The sequence below is a fragment of the Solanum stenotomum genome, chromosome 2 (genome assembly GCF_019186545.1).
Source record: "Solanum stenotomum isolate F172 chromosome 2, ASM1918654v1, whole genome shotgun sequence".
NCBI classification, from domain to species: Eukaryota; Viridiplantae; Streptophyta; class Magnoliopsida; order Solanales; family Solanaceae; genus Solanum; species Solanum stenotomum.
The window spans coordinates 16,152,130-16,173,308 of NC_064283.1; the positions used below are offsets into that span (position 1 = coordinate 16,152,130).

General features: G+C 32.2%; 1 protein-coding gene across 1 annotated transcript; it reads right to left on the bottom strand.

Moving 5' to 3' along the window:
* Positions 1-418: 418 nt before the first annotated feature.
* LOC125855733 (wall-associated receptor kinase 2-like) lies at positions 419-6,755 on the bottom strand. Its single transcript, XM_049535460.1, has 4 exons — positions 6,596-6,755; positions 2,326-3,174; positions 1,863-2,039; positions 419-1,768 (listed from the first exon to the last, which is right to left on the bottom strand). The coding sequence occupies exons 1-4, from the start codon at positions 6,753-6,755 to the stop codon at positions 624-626; spliced, it is 2,331 nt and encodes a 776-aa protein (XP_049391417.1). The 3' UTR covers positions 419-623.
* Between the last annotated feature and the right edge of the window lie 14,424 nt (positions 6,756-21,179).

A 21,179-nucleotide genomic window follows, 5' to 3' on the forward strand; every position in this document is an offset into this window, starting at 1 on the left:
GATACATACATATGTATCCCAGATACATACAAATCATACTAAATACATGTATCTATATGTATCTAAAGTGATTTACATGTATCTGGGATCCCAAATACATGAGAGAGTGGCGAGCGAGATGGAAGAGAGGCGAGGGAGGTGAGCGAGATTTACCATGTATTTCAAATACATGCTGATCCACTTGGATTCAATGTATCTAGAACAAATTACACTTAAATTTGACATCATGTATTTGAGATACATGTATGTATCTAGATGTATCTAGAGACACCAAAATCTGATAAAACACGTAATATTGTAAACTAGAGTGTATCTGATTAATTAGCTCCTAAACTAGTGGAATTTATATAAGTTAAAAAAGAATGAACATGGATTTTAAGAGGAGAGATGGAGAAGTTGAAATATTTAGGTAGATCCAAAATAATTTACTTCAAAAGTTTATGGGCTACAAATACTGGCCAAAATAGTTTAAAATTGTCATTGTGGCAACTTCTCGAAACAGGGCTACAAGATACCAACTTCTCGAAACAGGGATAGTACAGTAAGAGAAATCTAATACTACCATTATTAGTAGCCTGGATTTTGGATCAACTTCGATTGTATGTTGGATGCATGATTGATAACTATCTGAATTGGGGTTTTTTTCCATAGGCGTCCATTGGAACTGTGTAAAGATCTGACAAATCATTATCTTCGTGTACATGTTGATTAGACCAAGAAACTCCAGTTACCTTCCTCAAACCTTCAAGTTGAATAGCCACTTCCTTCATTGTAGGCCTATCTTCTCCGTGCAATTGAAGACAATTCTTCACTAGCTCAGCCATCTGTTGAAGTTGCTCAAGATTTCCTTCTCGCAAAACACGATGATCAAGAATTTGAAATAAGCGATTATTATCTATGGATGAAACAAAATAATCAGCCAAATTCTTTTGATCATCGTTTCTATCTCCAGAAACTGGTTTTAACCCCGTTAGAAGTTCTGCCAGAACTACTCCAAAGCTGTAAACATCACTTTTATCCGTCAATTGACTTTTGAAAAAATATTCAGGATCCAAGTACCCAAATGTACCTTGAACTAATGTAGCCACACGTGTTTGATCCAAAGGGATGAGCCTTGAAGCTCCAAAATCAGCCACTTTAGCTGTGGAAAATTCATCTAACAATATGTTGGAAGACTTGACATCGCGATGAATTATAGGCATGGAGGCAAATGAATGAAGGTAAGCAAGTGCAGTGGCTGTCTCTATGGCAATTCTCAACCGATTTTGCCAATTTAACCAACCCCCTCCACGTTGATTGTGAATGTGCTCGTAAAGAGTTCCTTCAGATACATACTCATAAACCAATAAAGGAACTTCATCTTCCAAACAACACCCGAAGAGCTTCACCACGTTTCGATGGTTGATTTGAGTGAGAATAAGCACCTCATTGATAAACTGCTCAATTTGGCTCTCATCCACAATTCTAGATTTTTTAATTGCAACTATGTGATTATCACATAGCACGCCTCTATATACAATCGCATTGCCACCACGACCAAGAATTCTGTCATGGGCATAATTGTCTGTAGCTTTCTTCAGCTCCTCAGCTGTGAAAATTTTTGTTGCTTTCACACCATTGTCGTTAGTGGAGATTCTGTGTTTCAATAATAAACCACCATTTTGTTGGAAGAATTTCTCCCTGACTTCAATCAATTTCCTTTTCCTTATTCTGAAACAGAGCCAAATTGTTACAACCACTAGGGATATAAAGCCAACAGCTCCTATACCTGTGTATCAAGTTGGTGTTTCAAACCACATATAAAGAAATTCTTTATTATTCAAAAATTTTCCGGAATCCTGAAAGTATACCAAGATATTTACCTGTGAAGAACTTGATCCATGGAAACTGATTAGGGTAGGGAGCAATACAACCACGACCATCCTTTTTGCCGTCACCAGTATATCCATGGGGACAAGAACAATTGTAACTTCCTGGAGTATTTATGCACATCTTTTCACACAAACTGTTATTTGGATGATCAGCACATTCATCAATATCTGATAAAGATCAATTCAATATAATACTGTCAAATTAATGCATGAAAGTTACATTCTTGAATATTTTGTGACGCTTTCTGTTGAATACACTTCACAGTTCAGACTTAAAGTTAGGTTTACACAGTATGAGAAATAATTCTAAAGAACTAAACAACTTTTATTGATTTCATTTTTAGTATAACATCAACATAACAATAATGTTATAAAGCAATATAGACATTTATCTAATCCAAGAAAAACATGTGTCACTTTTTAACTTCGTGAAAAATTGAAACATTACTTATACCTTGACAGCCTTGATTGAGATAAGGATTGCCATGATAACCTGGATTACAGCTGCAGCGATAGCCACCAAGACTAGTATCGGAATCAATGCAGTAGCTATTTTCAGTGCAAGTATAATCCTCTGTTTTCCGAGCTTGCGTGCAAGTAAGATTTCCGATGGCCCAGTCCAGCACAATGGGCACAGTGGCCTTTAGCCTCTCAAAAAAATAATCAACACTTAGATCATCACCTAGATCTGGCAAGCCCTGGAAACGAAAGCTATCAGCCTCCCCCAAAAATGCATACCCACATGAATTAAACGACCAAACATCGGTATGGTTTCCTGTGCTAGACATTTCTGTGGTATAGTATTTCAAGCCCTTAGGAATCTGTTTCTGGCAGCAGCCTTTTCCCATACACACTCCTTCTGTCATATCCCCCGAACTGACACAGCTGGCATTGCAGCTATACCAAAAGTCATTAGGCCCCGTCATGGAACTGTAGTCATCACAACCAACTACCATAAACCTGTTCAGTGCAGAGAAACTATACGGACTTGATTCTGAAAATGTATTATAAACCATATACTCCCCGATCACAGCTCCGTTGGAGCCGTAACATCTCCAACCGAAGTCATTGGAGATGCGCAATTCAGCATCCGAGATGTCATACACAGTCAAATTGTTTCCTATGAGGGGTTTTTTAGAAATGTTGCAGTCAACCTCGAACCCCGAATCAAAAGCACAACATGAGCCAATACCGAATGGGTATGGAACCGTTACGTTCCCACACTGCTTAGGGCATCCTGGTTTTGTTATAGTGATGCTGGTGCTATTAGTGGTACTGGTTTGGACATTGGCTAATGTCAGTATTAATTAGCACATGACAAGCAATGAAATGAAACGAACTCATTTGATTTAAGTCCATATGATATGTTATAATTTTGAGTTTCCAAGTTGGTGTCAACTGATCTAGTTCGAGTCCCAACTTTTATTTCTCTTATATATATAGCCACAAACTGAGGAACTTGGGGTGGTCTAGCTCCTACTTGTGCTTTTTCATTGGTTGCACACAGTGGCGGACCCAGGATTTTCGTTCAGGGGGTTCGAAAAATAAAACTATAAGCGTGTAAATAAGCCAACAAAATAAAATTTCAAGGAAGTAGTAGTATATAGTTTATAGGTACAAAAAGTTAGTTTCGTTACAAGAAATCCGAAACTAACATGAGTGATTACAGTGAAACAAAAAGTTAGCCCTTTACAATATGTCAATCTAGAACTAGGATGCTAAGTAGAGCAAAAAATGGAGCTAACTAGAACAAAAAAAATTAGCACTTCGTAATGTCTCACTCTAGGACTAGAGTGCTAACTACAAACTCCAAAAAGAGGTCAGTGCTAATACTTCTCAAGCACATTTACAATACTATTCGACGAGGTTTCATTGCTTTTAGGAATGGGATCATGGATGTATGGGAGTTGGGGCCCTTGACTTTTTTTGGGTTTAACACCACATTTTAGCACGTTTTATTAAAAAAAAAAAAAAAACATTAAAATCGGAACTGGAACAAAAAAAAAAAAAAACTGAAACTAAAAAGCTAAAAAATAAAACGCTAACCCAGGGATTCAATCCCTGGACGTTAGGCTTAACTTTGAAGGGAGCTGCCACTGGGCTATCTCCTTCACCTTGTCATTGAGGGGGTTCAAAATATATATATCCACATAAATCCAGAAAATTCACCTTATATATACAGTGTAATTTTTTTTTGAGGGGGTTCGGGTGAACCCCCTGGGCAACACGTGGGTCCGCCCCTGGTTGCACATATGACTTATTCTGGCGGCTATATTTACGTTATGTATAGGAGACGTGTATCTACTTGTTAATTTTATACAAGTTTAATATTTACTTGTTAAACTATAAGTAACATGATTTTTTATTGACAACTTTTGTGGTGACATACACTTGCCACAAAAGTAAGGATTTTTGTGCTGACTTTAAGCAAATTGTGGCAAAAGGGGATAGTTTTAGCAGCGACATAAATATCAGTTGAGGTCAAGTTAAAAAGCACTACTACGCCTAAAATTTATGTTGTACTTGAATATTTCTACATGTAAATAGTAGTGATGACACATCGAGTTGATACTAAGATGCAAAGAGTTGGGGTCAATCATGCTAATGGGGCATGGTTCATATTAATGCTGACGACTAGTTCAAAAGAGAACTCAAGAGGGACGACCCAGCTTGCCTTAGTATGTGTGGATAAAAAAAAAGTTGAAACCCAATACATTAATTGAAGGCTAGAATATTATTGCTTTATCAAAGTATTAAATTGACATACTAACTTAGTTAGAAATTTTGTAGAGCCTCAACATCGCAATTAAAACTAACATACAACCCAGTCAACAAATTTAAGACCATATGGGTCACAAGTAGATGTGTACAAAGTTGGTTCAGACTTTTCAAATACCATACAAAATAATTGAGCAATTTTTTTTTTTATTCTATGAATTAAATCAAATATTTAAAGTTGGGATATTCAACCTTGAGTTTTTTTTTATTGATAAAATCTTCGTACAAAATATATCTATTTCAATATTTTTTAATTCTATTAAGATACAATTTATTTAAGGTGTTTCATACAAACCACAAATTTAACAATTGAGTCTGAATTTGTCATGATATGGGCATATCCATATTCATTTAATATGTTTGAGAATATTAGATTTATGTCCTCCTCCAAAATGTATTCACTTTTTGGATATTAACCAACAAAGTAGGAATCATAGTCAAACCTTCCGTAGCCCAAGATGGAGGTAAAAAAAAATACAAAATATGATATGATTGATAACATCGTAGTAACATATTCAATAAAAAAGATAATAAAATCACATAAAATAAATTGTTAATTAATAAGTTATAACGAAATGATCATAATCAAAAAATACTAAATTGTGCCAAAATGAGTATGACTAATAAGTATTTAATTACCTAACTAAACATTAAAAGTAAAATATTATTATCCATCGAATTTGAGTTTTGGATTAGGTCGGGTTGAATCAGTCATTTTAATTGAATTTGTATTTAGATTAAAAAAAAATTAAAAAGAAAAAGAAATACCCATCGAAAATTGAATTTTATGGAATATGTGATTTTTGTGTTAGTATGGATAAAGTTTTATGATTTTTATGTTAGAATATAGTTAAATGACTCCGAACTTTTTTTTTTAAACAAAAAAACTTCATAATTACTTGGCGAATTTTTTATATTTATTACTCCATGATACATAAATATATTCTTTGAATTGACCTCATTTTATATTTATGACCTTCAACTTTGGATATGCATAGACAAACATTTAAATTTGTATAAAGTTAAACAAGTAGACACATGAGTTTAGTTGAGTTTCATACAAATTTAAATATCTATTTGTGCACACCCAAAGTCAAATTAAAGTGTATTGTGCCTAATTGTAATCCAATTAACTCATAATAGAATTATTTGACCATACAAAATTTGTATATTTTACAAACAGAAACTCTAATTGGCATCTCCCTCAACCATGAATGCCAATTGTATCCTTCCCTACTTCAACCTATTAAGCTCCATCGCTGTGTAAGATTATTTGCTGCGATATTATAGAAGGTTTTAGTTTATTTTTTCTCCTTCTTAGTACCAAAAATCTGTTGATTTGTGAGGTTACTTTCTCTTCCTGTTTGCTTAGTGAAGTTCCAGCGGAAAATTAGCTGAATTTGTGTCTTCTCTGAGGTGAAATCAGTTTTTACTTGAACTTTCTGCCTGTGAAATAGTTTGTGCTGTTTATTAATCTACTAGATCTCTGTCAATTTCCCTTGCAGCGGGTTGAACATTAGTTCCTGGTTTATGAATGTGATTTTATTCCTTCTTATGGAGTGTGTTTGATGTGTACGTCCAGGAGTGTTATAAAACCATTTGAGGAGATAGGGACTAGGAATTTGGGGATAAATAAATAACGCGTGGGTTGGTTTGTATAAAATATATGCACAATATGTTTCAAATGATTTGACTTTTGGAATTTGTTTGTCTATATGCAAATATGTAACAAAGAAAAAGAAATCAAAAGGTCCGCTATATATAATCTGCAAAGATATCCAAACACTCTATCTTTAAGAAAAATCTAAATTGAGAGGAAAAAGGAAAGGAACATTCAACATGGAAGAAACATAGGTATGAGACAGTAAAAGGCAAATGATCTAATGCCATTATTAGTGAACCAGATTTTTTAGATCAGCTTGGACTGTATCTAGGATGCATTATACGAGAACCATCTGAATTGGGGGTATTTCCATTGGAGTTGACGGGAACTGTGTATAGATCTGATAATTCATCCTGATCATTCTCTTCGAGTCCATATTGATTAGACCAAGAGACTCCAGTTATCTTCCTCAAACCTTCAAGTTCAATAGCCACTTCCTTCATTGTAGGCCTGTCTTCTCCATGCGGCNAGTTGAAAATATTTTTTTAAAATAAACTTAATTTTTTTTTTGGGGGGTGGAAAGGCTGGTAGGGGGGTGGGTTGGGGATTGGTAGGGTGGGTGGATTGGAAGAGAGTTTTGGAAAATGTTTTTCTTAAGTTTTGAAGGGAAGTCATTTTCTGTAAATTTAAGAAAAATGAGTTGATTTGGAAAATATTTTCCAAAACATTTAATCCCACCAAACATGATAAAATTGAAAAATATTTTTTCGGAAAATGTTTTCATTCAAACCAAACACACCCTAGATCTCTGTCAATTGCCCTTGCAGCGGGTTGAACATTACTTCCTAGTTTATGAATGTTGTTGTGTCGTAATTTTACTGTATTCAGAAAAATCACTTTTGAAATGTTCTAAGTATAAAACAATTTGAGAAATACTTAGAAAGAGTCGCCACTTAATTTTTTGAAGAAATTAAGAAAACTTATAATTTTCAAAGATTTAAACAGAAAAAAATCATTTGAAATACCAAAGGGGGTTCGGGGTTCAATTTACACTTCGAGAAGGTTTTAAGCATTTGAAATGCCCGCTAACATGCGGTTGACCTATGATTTGACTAAAATATATTTTGATTATTTTTTAGAAAAATGATTTAACAGAGAATAATGATTTATAAATATTTGGTTAACTTTGAGAAAATAATTAAATAAATGACTCATTTTTTATTTTTATATTTTTTTATTTTTTATTTTTTTTAGAGAAAGGGACTCAAAATGAAACATTTGAATTAAAACGCAAGTGAATAGAATTTTATCAAAAAACTAGATTAATTAGGACTTACTTGACTCATTTTCTAAAATAATAATTTAATCCCAATTGGTTAATTTAAGCATGAAACCATTTTAAATTAATTGAAGAATTAAAGTTTCGACTAACCTTTTCGAGAAAAATGACTAACTAGAAAGAGAACATTTTTTAGTTCATTTGAGAAAAATACTTTAACTTAAAACCACTTTAAAATAAAAATGTGATCAAGTGAAGAGGCCTTAAAACATATCTTTTTTAAGAACAAAGATTTAACTTAATTAAAATATAAAATTCGACTAATATTTAATTAATAAAATAAATTACCTTAACACAAAAAAAAAGTATTCAAAGCAAACTAACAAAAAGAAAGTAACTCGTATTTTGAGAAATCTAATTAAGTTAATTAAAAATTATAAAGTTAGAGTTAAACAACGAACAATAAATAACCACAATTAAATAATTAAAGAGTAAGGGAGAAATCGAGTTTGGGCCTCCTTTTGGGCCAATTTCGCTGGAATTTTTATCTTAACCAAATTCCCGTTTTTGGTATACAGTTGTTGTATACGAGTGTATATCGGTCGTTTCTTAGCCCTTTTTCCTGTATATCAACCCATATACCAACTGTATACAGTTTGTTTTGACGCTTCCAACCTGTATCTTTTTTTTGGTCACATATTTGACGTATACCACTGTATACAAGCTGTATTTCGGCTTATTTTCAAGTTTCTGAAATATGAAAACTCAATTTCCAACCTATATCTTGCTACTTTCAACCTGTACACCAGCTTTGCAGATACGGTAAGGGGAAGCATTGGGCCGAACCAAAGAGAAGATGCAAGGAGAGGGAGTTCGTGATGAACTCGGGTGGATTTCACAACAAAAAAAGAAGGAAACGACTTAGTAGGTAAAACTTTTAAGCGACATAACACAAAATAAAGTAGAAACATCTTATGGTCCTATGAAATTAGTATCAAAACAGGCACGACCATTAATCCGGACTTCAAGCTCATACCGGAAACAAGACCAAAGCTTCAACTTAATCAAAGGAAAATCAATAGCAACGGGGATGTCAGGCAGTCTCATCCCATAAGAAACTCATTTGGATGCAAAGGATCATTCATTTTTTATTTTATTTTTTTTACTCCCAAACAAATGGAACTACACACATATTTCCTAAACATAAAATTCTTAAATTAACTAGACATGGACAACAACTAAGGACAGTAGACAAAATCGAATAAATTACTATATAAAAAAATATACTAAATGTAAGGATCATTTATGTCACAAAAACAAACATGGTCAAACCACACTTCACTAAAATTTGGGCAATAGACACTTTCAAAACATGAAGCAAACAATGAGTATTATTTGACAAACACGAACGGAGCAATGTCAACGAGGTTAATCAAACAGGCCATACAAACTTAAGGTGAGTATAACAACGATGAATTCGAAAAGAACAATTCCAACAATGTGAGCTTACACCAATGTTAAATCATCAAGACAACGAATACATAAGAACATTTTAGTAAAAATAAGACGAAGATAATAATATAGATCGAGCACATCACCCAAGCTCATCTTAGAATCCACAAAGAGCTACATATCAAACCAACACAATGAATTCAAAATAAACAAAGGGATTGCGAGTTGTTTACCTTGTTCGGTGCAGCGAACTGAGATAAACGAGTTTGAGAGAAACGATTCTTCTACCACGATCTTTCGAATAGGAGCAGCAAGTTAAGAAAATTCGGGCGGCGATCTTTTCGGAATTTAGAACCGGAAAACTAGATATATCTTTTTCTTGAAGGTGTAGAAGTGACTATTGCTTTAAAAAAAAAACTCCAACCATCTATTGTCGCTCTCCTCAAGAGTGAACATGGGTATTTATAGGCGGAATTTGGGATTGAAAAAGGGGGGAAACGGGTTGAGAAGATGGGATGATTTCCAAATTCGAAATTCAAAAATCTCTTCCTAAGAGATAAGGTTGCCAAATTTCCGTGATTTGGTGGGATTTTCGCGTGAAGAAGACGATATAGGGGTCGTAGGGTATGGCTGATGTTCGTTTCTGGGTTTGGTGTCATAAGGAAGAAGAAGAAGAAATCGGGTGGGGTCGGGCGTACTGTATGTGTAAGTATGGTATGATGTATTGCATTTGTATGTTGTTGGAAGAATGGTAATGTTGGAATGGGCTTGGGTTTGTTTGTATTTTCAAATGACTGAATTGGGCTGGTAATTTGAACTGAAATTGGGCCCAAAATTGGCCTATTGAATTGGGTATGAGGTGAGGTAAAAAGGGGGTTAGTTTTGAATTAAGAATTTGGTCAAATTGATTGAAATTGTAGCCAATTGAAATTAAGAACTTAGTCAAATTGATTAAATTAGTAGATTCGACTTATAATTAAAGATGACAAATTAATATAATTAATTAATGAGCTTCCTAATCAAATCGATTATAAAACAATTAATTTAATTACAAACTAATTAACTAGAAATTATAACTATAACTTAAACTAAAGTAAATTAATAAAATACTTAACTAAAATGTAAATCTTTTGAGATAATTTTTTATATTTATAAAATAACGTGATTGTAAAAATATACATATTTGTTATTTAAAATTATTAAAATTATTAAAGGACGAAATTTCTTTAGAAATAGCTTGAAAGTATTTTGAATTTCATAAAACTCATTAATTCAAAATTTATAACCATCACTAATAAAATATTTAAAATATAAAGTCTTTTTGAGATGATTTTTTTTTTTGAATATTATATATAATTATATAGAGCATATATATTATCTAAAAAATTATAAAAAATGAGAAACTATCTAAACTGACTTGCAAACTACATTATATTATTATTTATTTTGAAATTTTATAAAACTAATTATTTCAAATCGTTTGAAATTGAAGGAGCTCGATGATTAATTTATATTGTGGATGGTCAAAATTGAATGTCAACAAATGTGATTTTCTTCCTTCTTAAGGAGTGTGTTTGATGCGTACGTCCAGGAGTGTTATAAAACCATTTTGAGGAGATAGCAAATTACATTTGGGACTAGGAATTTGGGGATAAATAACGCGTGGGTTGCTTTTGTATAAAAATATATGCACAAGTTGTTTCAAATGATTTGACTTTTGGAATTTGTTTCTCTATATGCAAATATGTAACAAAGAAAAAGAAATCAAAAGGTCCGCTATATATAATCTGCAAAGATATCCAACACTCTATCTTTAAGAAAAATCTAAATTGAGAGGAAAAAGGAAAGGAACATTCAACATGGAAGAAACATAGGTATGAGACAGTAAAAGGCAAATGATCTAATGCCATTATTAGTGAACCAGATTTTTTAGATCAGCTTGGACTGTATCTAGGATGCATTATACGAGAACTATCTGAATTGGGGGTATTTCCTTTGGAGTTGATGGGAACTGTGTATAGATCTGATAATTCATCCTGATCATTCTNCCACTTTCCATTTTCTCTTTTTTATTTCTCATTCACACCTTGCTAAACCCAACAAAAACTAGTGTTGTCTACTTATTTTGAATGCATGTTCATGTATGGAAAATGTGTTAAAGTCTATTGTACTGTTTTGGTTTTGCATGCTGCCATCTTCTCGTTTAATTTCAAGGAGTGGAAGTATTTAGCTCTATTTTATCATGAATCGTGTCTCTTTATCCCTTTATCAGGTGGCAATAGCTACATTATCTTTCGCTTTACTTGATTGACAATTATTTTATAAATCAGCTTCCCCTCAGTCATTTTTTTTTAATTACTTTCTTTCGGTTTCTTGCATGAACCCTTGAGTGAGTCCACTGGACTTCACCTTCTTTCCCGTGCATTATGTCTTGAGCCAAAGAGGCTCAATATCCTTCTTTCGAGTCGGAATCGAAGTACAGGTGCAAGTGATACAGGTTTCAAGCCCCCAAAAGAGAGTTATATACATAGCGTATACATCTGTATACACTGCTATACAGTCAAAACGCAGTGATATACAGGTAGAAAACCGAAGTTGCGGGCTGGAATATACAAAAAATACAAGCGTACAGGTCAACAACCAATATTTTAGAAAAAAGGCAGAATACGGACCAAAAATATGGCCAATATACAGGGATATACATAAAAGCGTATACACAGATTTCTTGAAAGGAATGGGGGCCAAAAGCCCAAGGGAATTTCAGCAAGTCCAAGATTTGGGCCAAAGGCCCAAACTTGATATTCCTCTCCTTACTTCTATTTATTTTGTTATATTTGACTAACATTTTGATTATCTTATGATTTAGTTTGATTAAATTTTCCGAGAATGGTCATTTCATTTTATTTTCGAATTAAAGATATATATTTTATTACTTAGTTTTATTTTAATATTGGTCTTATCAACACTCAATCATTTCCCTCTAGTTCATTTCCCTTTAGATAAATAAAATTATAAAAAATAATAATAGTAATAAATAAGTAGCTTAAAATAAAATGAGTTTTTACTTAGTTAAACTTTCCAAAATAAGTTAAAATAAATGAGCTCTTTTACTTAATTAAAATTTCAAAAATTAGTTAAAATAAATAAGTCCTTTTATTTAGTCAAAATTTCAAAGTTAGTTAAAAATAAGTAAGTTCTCTTATTTAGTTAGAATCTCAAAATAAGTCATAAAAAATGAGTTCTTTACTTAGTTAAAAAAAAATTAAAAAAAATTTTAGTCAAAGTCATGTTTAGTCAAATCGCCGGTCAACCGCAAGTTAGTGGACATTCCGAGGGCCTAATACCTTCTCGGAATGTACATTTGAACTCGAACCCGTTTTCAATTGATTTTGTCTGTTTAAATCTTTTGGAAACCTTATAGTTTTTTCTTGACTTTTACAAAAAAATTAAGTGGCGACTCTGTTCTTTTGAGAAATCGATTTGCTTAAATCATAAGTTTAATCGATTTTTTGAAAACTCAGTCATTTTCCTTTTACATATATTTTTAAATAAAACAGTGACGTTGGTTCAACAAGTGCATTCTCAAGTACTTTACTATCATGTGCAGTACCTTCCCAACTAGCAGCAACAAAGGTAAATCGCATATCAAAATCACAAGCACATAAGACATTTTGTGATGTTCTTCCTTTGTGATTACGATATGCTTGTTGCACCGCTTTAGGAACCTACCCTTCTATATATGTTCCATCAATTGCATCAACACAATCCTACCAAATAAAAAATACATCAATATTAGTTTAGTGAACATAAAATAAATTGGAAGCATTATAGAATGCACTTCATAAAAATAATGTTTGTAAGAGTAATAAAAATAGTGCTTCCAAGACAATGCAAAGTCATAAANCAAAAACCAAACCGAAAAAAGTGTTATTGATTTAACGGTTATCTAATGGTTTTATAAAAAAAATTATTGGGTTATCGGTTCAATATTGGTTTTTTAATATTGGGTTAACCGATAACCCATTAAGAATATAACAATTTACTATTTTAATTTTTTGTCATATATAAATATCAAACAAAAAATATTAATATAATCACTATATTAGACTTTAACTATAAGGACCCTAAACAATTAACATTACTTAATTAACTTTGCTCTTTGCATTTATTCTTTAGGTTTTAGTATTGCTTTAGTCTTTTAGGCAACGACTATGATTGTGAATTATGAGTATTTGATATACTTTTACTACACTAAGCAGAATTTTTGCACTCAATGAGTAATTAGATTTCTCTTTTTTTTTATTTCGCGTTAAATTGTTGGACAAGTCATATATTTGTTTTGAAATTATTTTCTTATTGATTAAACCGAAAACCGAACCAATAGTACTTAAAACCAAATCGAATCGACCGATACACACCCTAAATGCATCAGTCAAGTATGTGCTTCTCATATTCCACTTAGACTAAGAAAGTGAAAATTACCTCTTCATCATAGTTGTGAACTTTGGCATTTTGACCAACCAAATGTTCTTCAAAATCAAACTTCATCAACATGATATATTCGATGTGTTTGGTTTTATACTAGATAAGTTAGGATAAACGTTTAATCACAAGCATTCATATATAGCAGAATTGATGTCCAGAGCCCCATGGTGTTAAAACGTCGAAACACAAAAAGACATGTATCACCTCGCATACATCGATCATTTCCTGTTCTGATAAGAAATTGGTAATTCTTCCACTTTTGGGATACATTTCATTGGATATCTGAAAAGTGGGGGACTATCTCTCATTCAAATGAACGAACCAGACTATGATACATGGATGAATCCAAACCAGAAAAACGTTGGTCCTTCTTACCTCGGCCTAAGAGAATCCTGGAATCACAGTCTCCAACATGACTTCGACCGATATTGCCCGGACACAAACAAACTCGCTTTATAACCAGTCCGATCTCTCACCGGAGACAAATCACTTTCCAGCTGGAGCTCCCTCATAATGTCTCTCGGGCAGATCAATAGTCAACCTCGAGTGTAATGGGACTTCTCCAATCAACTCGAGCTCAGTTATGTGCTACTTAAAGTACTCCTTCCGTTTAAAAAAGATGACCTAATTATTTTTTTAGTCTGTTTAAAAACAAATGACCACATTTATTTTTTGGCAACACTTTAATTTCAGCTTTTTAAAATGTGTTTTGGTGCATTTGACATAACTTTTATTAAATATATATTGCACAGCTCACGTATTGCATTGTACAGCTCACATAGTTAGTTATAGAATTGGTTAGAGAGTTAGTTAGCTCATGTATTCAATGTGTATAGCTAGTTAGCTCAAAGTGTAATAGTCTAGAAGTTTTCAATTGATGTGTATATATACTTCACTGATGAAATAGAATCATTCAAGCTTTGCATTCTACAAATTATCTCTTCTGCTCTCCTTCTCTACTGATTGTGATCAAAGCTTCCACTATCACAAGGTCGAACAGTGTTTGTAATACATGTATTTTGATAACTTTAATTTAGGATTACAATTTTTATTTTATTTTGTTAAACTCCGTGTTAAATCAAACTAAGTCATTTTTTCTAAACAGAGGAAGTATGGAGACACCAGATTAGGATAGTATGTCAATTAGATAGTCAAGTGTAGCCGTAGCCGTAGTTCGAACAGATCATTGTTTCTTGTCCTTTGAGTATTAGCGGCTATTAGGCATAGTATTATTCTTGTAGTTTTTTTTTTGTCTGTTGAATTTGGTTATTATATGTTGGTTTTGTACTTTGATTATGGTTTAATCTTGTTATGACTATTGTTTAGGATTGAATTCCTATTATTTCTCTCTATACTGCTTTGGACTTGATTTTCTTGGAGGGAAGGTTTATCGAAAATAGTTTTTCTACCTTCAAAGTAAAGGTTAGGTCTGCATAAACTTTACCTCTCTCCAGACCCTACTTTTATGGGATTATAAATATGTTATTATCGTAGTTGTATATAAATCTTTAAATCCTCAATAAGTATTGGATATGACTTTTTTTTTTAATGTATAGAAAATCTTAAAAGTTAAACTCAATTAAATTATGAGAAGTGCATAACAAAGAGAGACAATTGGACCAGGTTTGTGCTCCCTTTCAGTTGTGTATCTGTATTTTGTCCGTGTCGCCTGAAAGAGGGGGACTTGCATGGTTAAAAATTAAAATGTATTCAAAGTACTTTTTAAACAAAAATATATGACTTTGATCCCACTTCCACTCTCAATAAATATGTACAAAATATTCAAAACATAGTATTTATTTGCTTCCAACTTGATCCCAATGATAGTTCAGAAACTAATCCAATCACACAAAAAAAGGCATCCGATGAAATACCTTCACCTATGACAAAATAGTGACTCCATCTTGTTTTGTTTTTTTATTTAAGAAAAATAAATCTCTTTTCTAAGAAAGTATGATGAAACCAATTTTTTATGTAATCTTATATTATGGGAAAAAAGACAAATATACCTCTGAATTATCGTAAATGGTATGCAGATACCTTTCGTCATACTTTTGGGACATTGGTGTCCCTGCCGTCCAAAAACTAGAGCATATATACCCTTTATACTAACGGGCATACACGTGTCATAATCTTATCCACTGATCCGACATTTATTAAATATCAATGGACGGATAAGATTGTGTCACGTGTTCCTATTCAGTCTTCCGTTAGAGTGAAGAGCATATATACTCTAGTTTTTAGACAGCAGAGGGACCAATATCCCAAAAGTATGACAGAGGGTATCTATATACCATTTACGATAGTTCGGGGATATATTTGTCCTTTTTTCCTATATTATATGTTCTTTATAACATTATTTTGTTAAAGCAATTAAAAAATATGGAAATAAACGTTGATGTCATTAAGAGAAATCCAAATTTTCTTTGTTCCTTTCCTTTTTTTAAAAGCAAATTTACCACTAGACAGAGTGTTTAGTGGTCTTTAATTTATTAAAACTAAAAAAAATAGCAATAGGGATAAATACAAGCAAGGAGAGCTAGGTCTTACTTTATCAATCTTAATTAAGTACCTACAATTTTTCCCCAACTTTTACTAACTAAGAAACATGAAGAAAATAAGAGCCGGAGAAAACTAAGTAGCTAACTTCCGTCTCTTTTCTCAAAAATCTCTTTTTTTCCTAATTTATATTCAATCTTATTGATTGGTATATTGTAATGGAGTATATAACTGCATTTTTAATTAGAATATCAAAAATTCTAAAGTTGACTTGAGCCCACCACTTGGCATATAATATCATGCCCATCCTTGAAGAACTTTGGACATGGTAGATAGACAGAAAAGTAGTCAAGGATTTCAACTATTATTAGTCACTTGATAGCCACATGATAAATCTTATAATGTATCTTTCCTTTGTAATTCATTTATCTGGCCCTCAATGTGCTTGATTGATCAATTTCTTCATCAAGTGTGCAAGAATATCTAACGCATGTCCTACATCTATCTATTCAATTTGTCATGTTCCACGCCCTATTCTCATTCATGAACTTTTTTTTTTTCAATATATTATGACAACAATACATATTCAGTGAAATCCCACTAAATGAGTCTAAGGAGGGTAGAGTATATGCAAAAATTTCCATTACCTCATAAAGGTAGAGAGATTGTTTTCGAAAGATCCTCGGCTCAAGTGCATCAAATCTAGGGAAAAAAAATTAATGAAGGAAGCCTAACAGTTAATAGGAAGAAGCAATGTAAAGTCTACACGAAAGAAACAATATCAACACCAAAATAATGTGATAATCGAAATATAATACACAGCATATGTCAAGAACTATCAGGGTACGACTAGTACTACGCCAGGCACTAACAAGTCTAAACCATCACAAGACAAGACAACACTCTACTCCTACTAACCTTCAAGCCTAATAAGCAATCTTCACTCCTTATCTTATTCATGTCCTTGATAATATGAAGTTGTGTCATATTCTTTCTAATCATCTCTCCACAGTACTTTGTTGGCCTACCTCTACCCCGTCGTGTACCCCCTACAAAGCGACAACCAACCTTTTGCACCTCTTCACTGGGGTGTCGGTGCACCTTCTCTACACATGTCCAAACCATCTCAGTCTCGCTTCCCTCATCATGTTCTCAACAGAGGTCACTCCCACCTTCTCCCTGATAACCTCATTCCTGATCTAATTGTCACTGCTAGTATGCCCACACATCCATCTCAACATCCTCATCTCCGCAATATGCATCTTCTGAATATGTGAGTTCTGGCCAACACTCCACCCCTAACCACCACTTTATAGAACAGACCTTTAATTAAGTTTAGATGGTACTGACCTTCTTATCACACAAGACCCAGAGGCAAGCCTCCATTTCATCCATGATGTCCCAATGCAATTTGTGACTTCATTATCGATGTCACCACTACCCTAAATTACAAACCTAACTACTTAAAACTCTCTCTTGAAAATAGTCAGTGTGGCAAACCTTACTTCCACGACCGCATTATCCAATGAAACGCTCTGAAGGTACCAAAGTAACATATCTCCTCCAAAACGCTTATAAAATACAGTCACTGAACTCTTCTCTTCTTCCCTAATGCCTCGTTACAAAACACAATTATGTTGTGAAAAAATTAAGTTAATAGATGAATTTTGAAGTTTATAGGCTTTGAAAATTCTTGAGGAATTCTACTACAATCCCTACAACAATTATTTTAATTCCCCTTTCAAAACCTATTTTTCTTACACATTCTCCATTAATAAGCATTTTTTTTTCTTGAGAACAAAAATAAATAAATTGTTTTTCTCTTTTGTCTAACTAGGACTAATTTGGGCCTCAACTTGTGGCCTTAAACAAGAATTACTCTTCGAAATTTCAGTGGTTGTAACGTTCCTTAATCATTAATTAGTCGTTACAATTGATAATTCTTTGTGACAATAATTTAAATTAATCTAGCATATATATATCTTCCAATTAGTACCAGAAAATATATTTTCTTTCTTCACAAGAAGTAGGTAGTTCTCGTGAAGAAAATATATTTCTAGTAATATTTTTGAATCTCCAATATATCCCATAGTTTCATGCGGGGATATAGTATATTAGTTTGCTTTTCATGTATTTTTAATTTCCTTTTGAAAATGGCGAAATTTTCATAAATAACTATAATTTGAATCATAATTATGAATTGCAGCTATAATTTACCTAATATATTTCATTGCAATAATTTTGAGAGTAAAGAGCTGGCAGTGAGTTCGAGAGAGTTAGAGGAGTAAAGCAAACAAGATCAAGAGAGATAGAGGAGAGTGACGATCAGGTTGTATCTCAATTAAAAATGGAATACAACATATGCATAATTTTATTTCTATCTCAATTCTCAAATTTCTCATCTGTGTCCTCTCTCTCAATCTCTCATATAGATACACATATTAGCTTTGAAACTAAAATGTAGATAGATACACATTGTATCACCCCTAAAATAAATACATATATAAAATATGTACCAATTTTTTGTGATACACAAATAGAAAAAAAAGCATTGATACAACGTTTGAAAATTGTATCACCCCTAAAATAAATATACAAATACAGTTTTTCTGATCATAAGCATATCAATTTTTTGAATACATAGATATAGTTGGTTGTATAGTATGTATTAACCGATGAAAATACAGTTTGATAATAGGTCATGTATCAGTTATTCTGATACACAAATACAATTTTTTTCTGACATATAGATACAATTGACTATATCAATTTAAGACGAAGAAGAAAAGATCCAAATATTGAACAACAAATTAAGATCCCATTATGAAATTTTTTAATTGTCTTAATATCAGAGGTGTATCCAGTATTTTGAAATGATGGGTGTACTATTACAAAATGGTTAATCTAAGATATAAATTTGATCGATTTGACATTTAGGTTTTTATTAGTGAAAATCATTAAAAAATGTATATTATAGGTCCAAAATTAATTCTTAATATATAGGGATAAGGGTCTGAAAAATATTCCAACTTTGGTTGAATTTGTTGTTGTGATACTAAACTTTCATGAGGACCTATTACCTCCCTAGACTATTTAATACCGTATTTTAAACATATATATTTTCCCACAGGGACATAAAAAATAATGCAAAATTATAAATAGTAATGTGTCCACGTGGACACATATATACCTTTAAAATACACTATTAAATAGTTCAGGGGGTAAAAATTACGGTATTAAATAGTCTAGGGAGGTAATAGGTCCTCATGAAAGTTTAATATCGCAACAGCAAATCCGATCAAAGTTGGGATATTTTTCAGACCCTTATCCCTAATATATATATAAAGAATTAAGTAAAATGCCAAAAGTGCTACCAATTACATGTACTATCACTTAGAGAAGTGTTATCTAATTTTAGAAAGAAAAATAAAACAAGATAAATATAAAATTCAAACTCCTAACCTCCCATAGAAAGGTGCACCCAGTCATTATCGCATCATGTGATACTCCTAGTGTGAGTTCACACATTTATATTCTACTATATATAATCTCAGGAGGGGAGCATAAGTTCACGTGAATCCGATGACTCCTTAATACGCCTCCACTTAATACCATAAAAAATGAATCAACAATCAACCGACACCAAGAAAACATTAAAAGACCAAAAATTATAAATGAATATATAAATAAATTCAGGTAAAACTGTAATGTAGTTTCATATTAATTTAAAAAACAAAGAGGTAGAAGAAGAAAGAAAGAAAGAAGAGAAATTTACTATATCACTTTAAGTATACTTATATTATATAATTTTTAAAAAGTATATTTACGTTATGTACATATATATTATATAAAGCTGTAGCAGCTAAGTACATATAGCACAATATTCGTTGAAATAGTCAAATTAGTTGGTTCACACATATAAAAAATAAAAAGAAAAAAGAAAGGAGGAGAGAATAATTATTTGATTCATCAAGTCAATATAACAAAAAGGATAATAGGGTGAATTGCTAGCAATTACATCTGTGGGAGTCCACCACTAGTCCATGTATTGTGTAATGAAATTATGGAAGAACTTTGTGAGTAAATGGACAAATTATTAGGTGCACTTTTTCTTCACTCCCCAACTTAATAACGTCAAAAAATCCATAAGACTTTTTGCCACTTTGACCCAACTTACTTCATTTTCCCTTCACGCATATAATAATTATTAATTAATATGTGTGAATATTCATTTCAGTGTAGGAACAAAATTACTTCTTTGAGTAGTATATACATACCAAAATTAAACATAAAATTAGTCATGTTATATATTCATCTTCTCATAAAATGTATTAGCTTGAAGGACAAACGTTAACTTCAGGAGCACCATTTTTGGTGTATCATTAAAGATCGTATATATTTAATGTGGACCTCCATTATAGAATAGAAAGAGAAAAAAAAAAGGCAAACTACATAAATCCCATTAGTTTAGGTTCTAATTACTAAGATTCTCGATAGTTTCAAATATTACTTCCTCTACCATATTTCATGTTTATTAGGATACATGAGTATGAATCCGCGAAATACATGTATCTGCCGAATTTTAAAATTGAGATACATATTTTATTTGTTTAAATTAATTAGTTGTAACTGATTTCCTAAATTAGAGGAGTAATTGAGATACAAGTATCTACCATATTTCGTGCTTAGGATACATGAGTATGAATCCATGAGATACATGTATGTGCCGAATTTTAAAATAGAGATACATATTTTATTTGTTTAAATTAATTAGTTGTAACTGATTTCCTAAATTAGATTAGTAATTGAGATACAAGTATCTACCATATTTTGTGCTTAGGATACATGAGTCTGAATCTGGGAGATACAGGCGCATGCCGAATTTTAAAATTGAGATACATATTTTATTTGTTTAAATTAATTAGTTATAATTTATTTCCTTAATCAATGGAGTAATTGAGATACATGTGTCATTACTCGCGAGATACATGATGAATAGTCAACCATTTTAATTGAATTGTTCCTAAACTTAGTTCTACTCTCCGCTCGAATGTTGGAAGATGAATAGTTAGAACCTGCAACCATCGCAACATTATTAACGAAAACATACAAATAAAAATGAAAGTCACTATTAATCAGCCATTAAAATAGTATGAAGAACTAACAAATTCAACCAATGAAAAAATCCTAAATTTGAACTTTGAAACTACTA

What these genes read in the sequence shown, in the direction of transcription:
- LOC125855733 (XM_049535460.1), bottom strand. Translation starts at nt 6,755, where the DNA reads ATGAAGGAAGTGGCTATTGAACTTGAAGGTTTGAGGAAGATAACTGGA. An exon ending in CCCCAATTCAGATGGTTCTC is followed by an intron (nt 3,175 to 6,595) that starts GTATAATGCATC and finishes TGTGCTAATTAA; the next exon opens with TACTGACATTAGCCAATGTC. An exon ending in ATGGATCAAGTTCTTCACAG is followed by an intron (nt 1,769 to 1,862) that starts GTAAATATCTTG and finishes CTTGATACACAG; the next exon opens with GTATAGGAGCTGTTGGCTTT.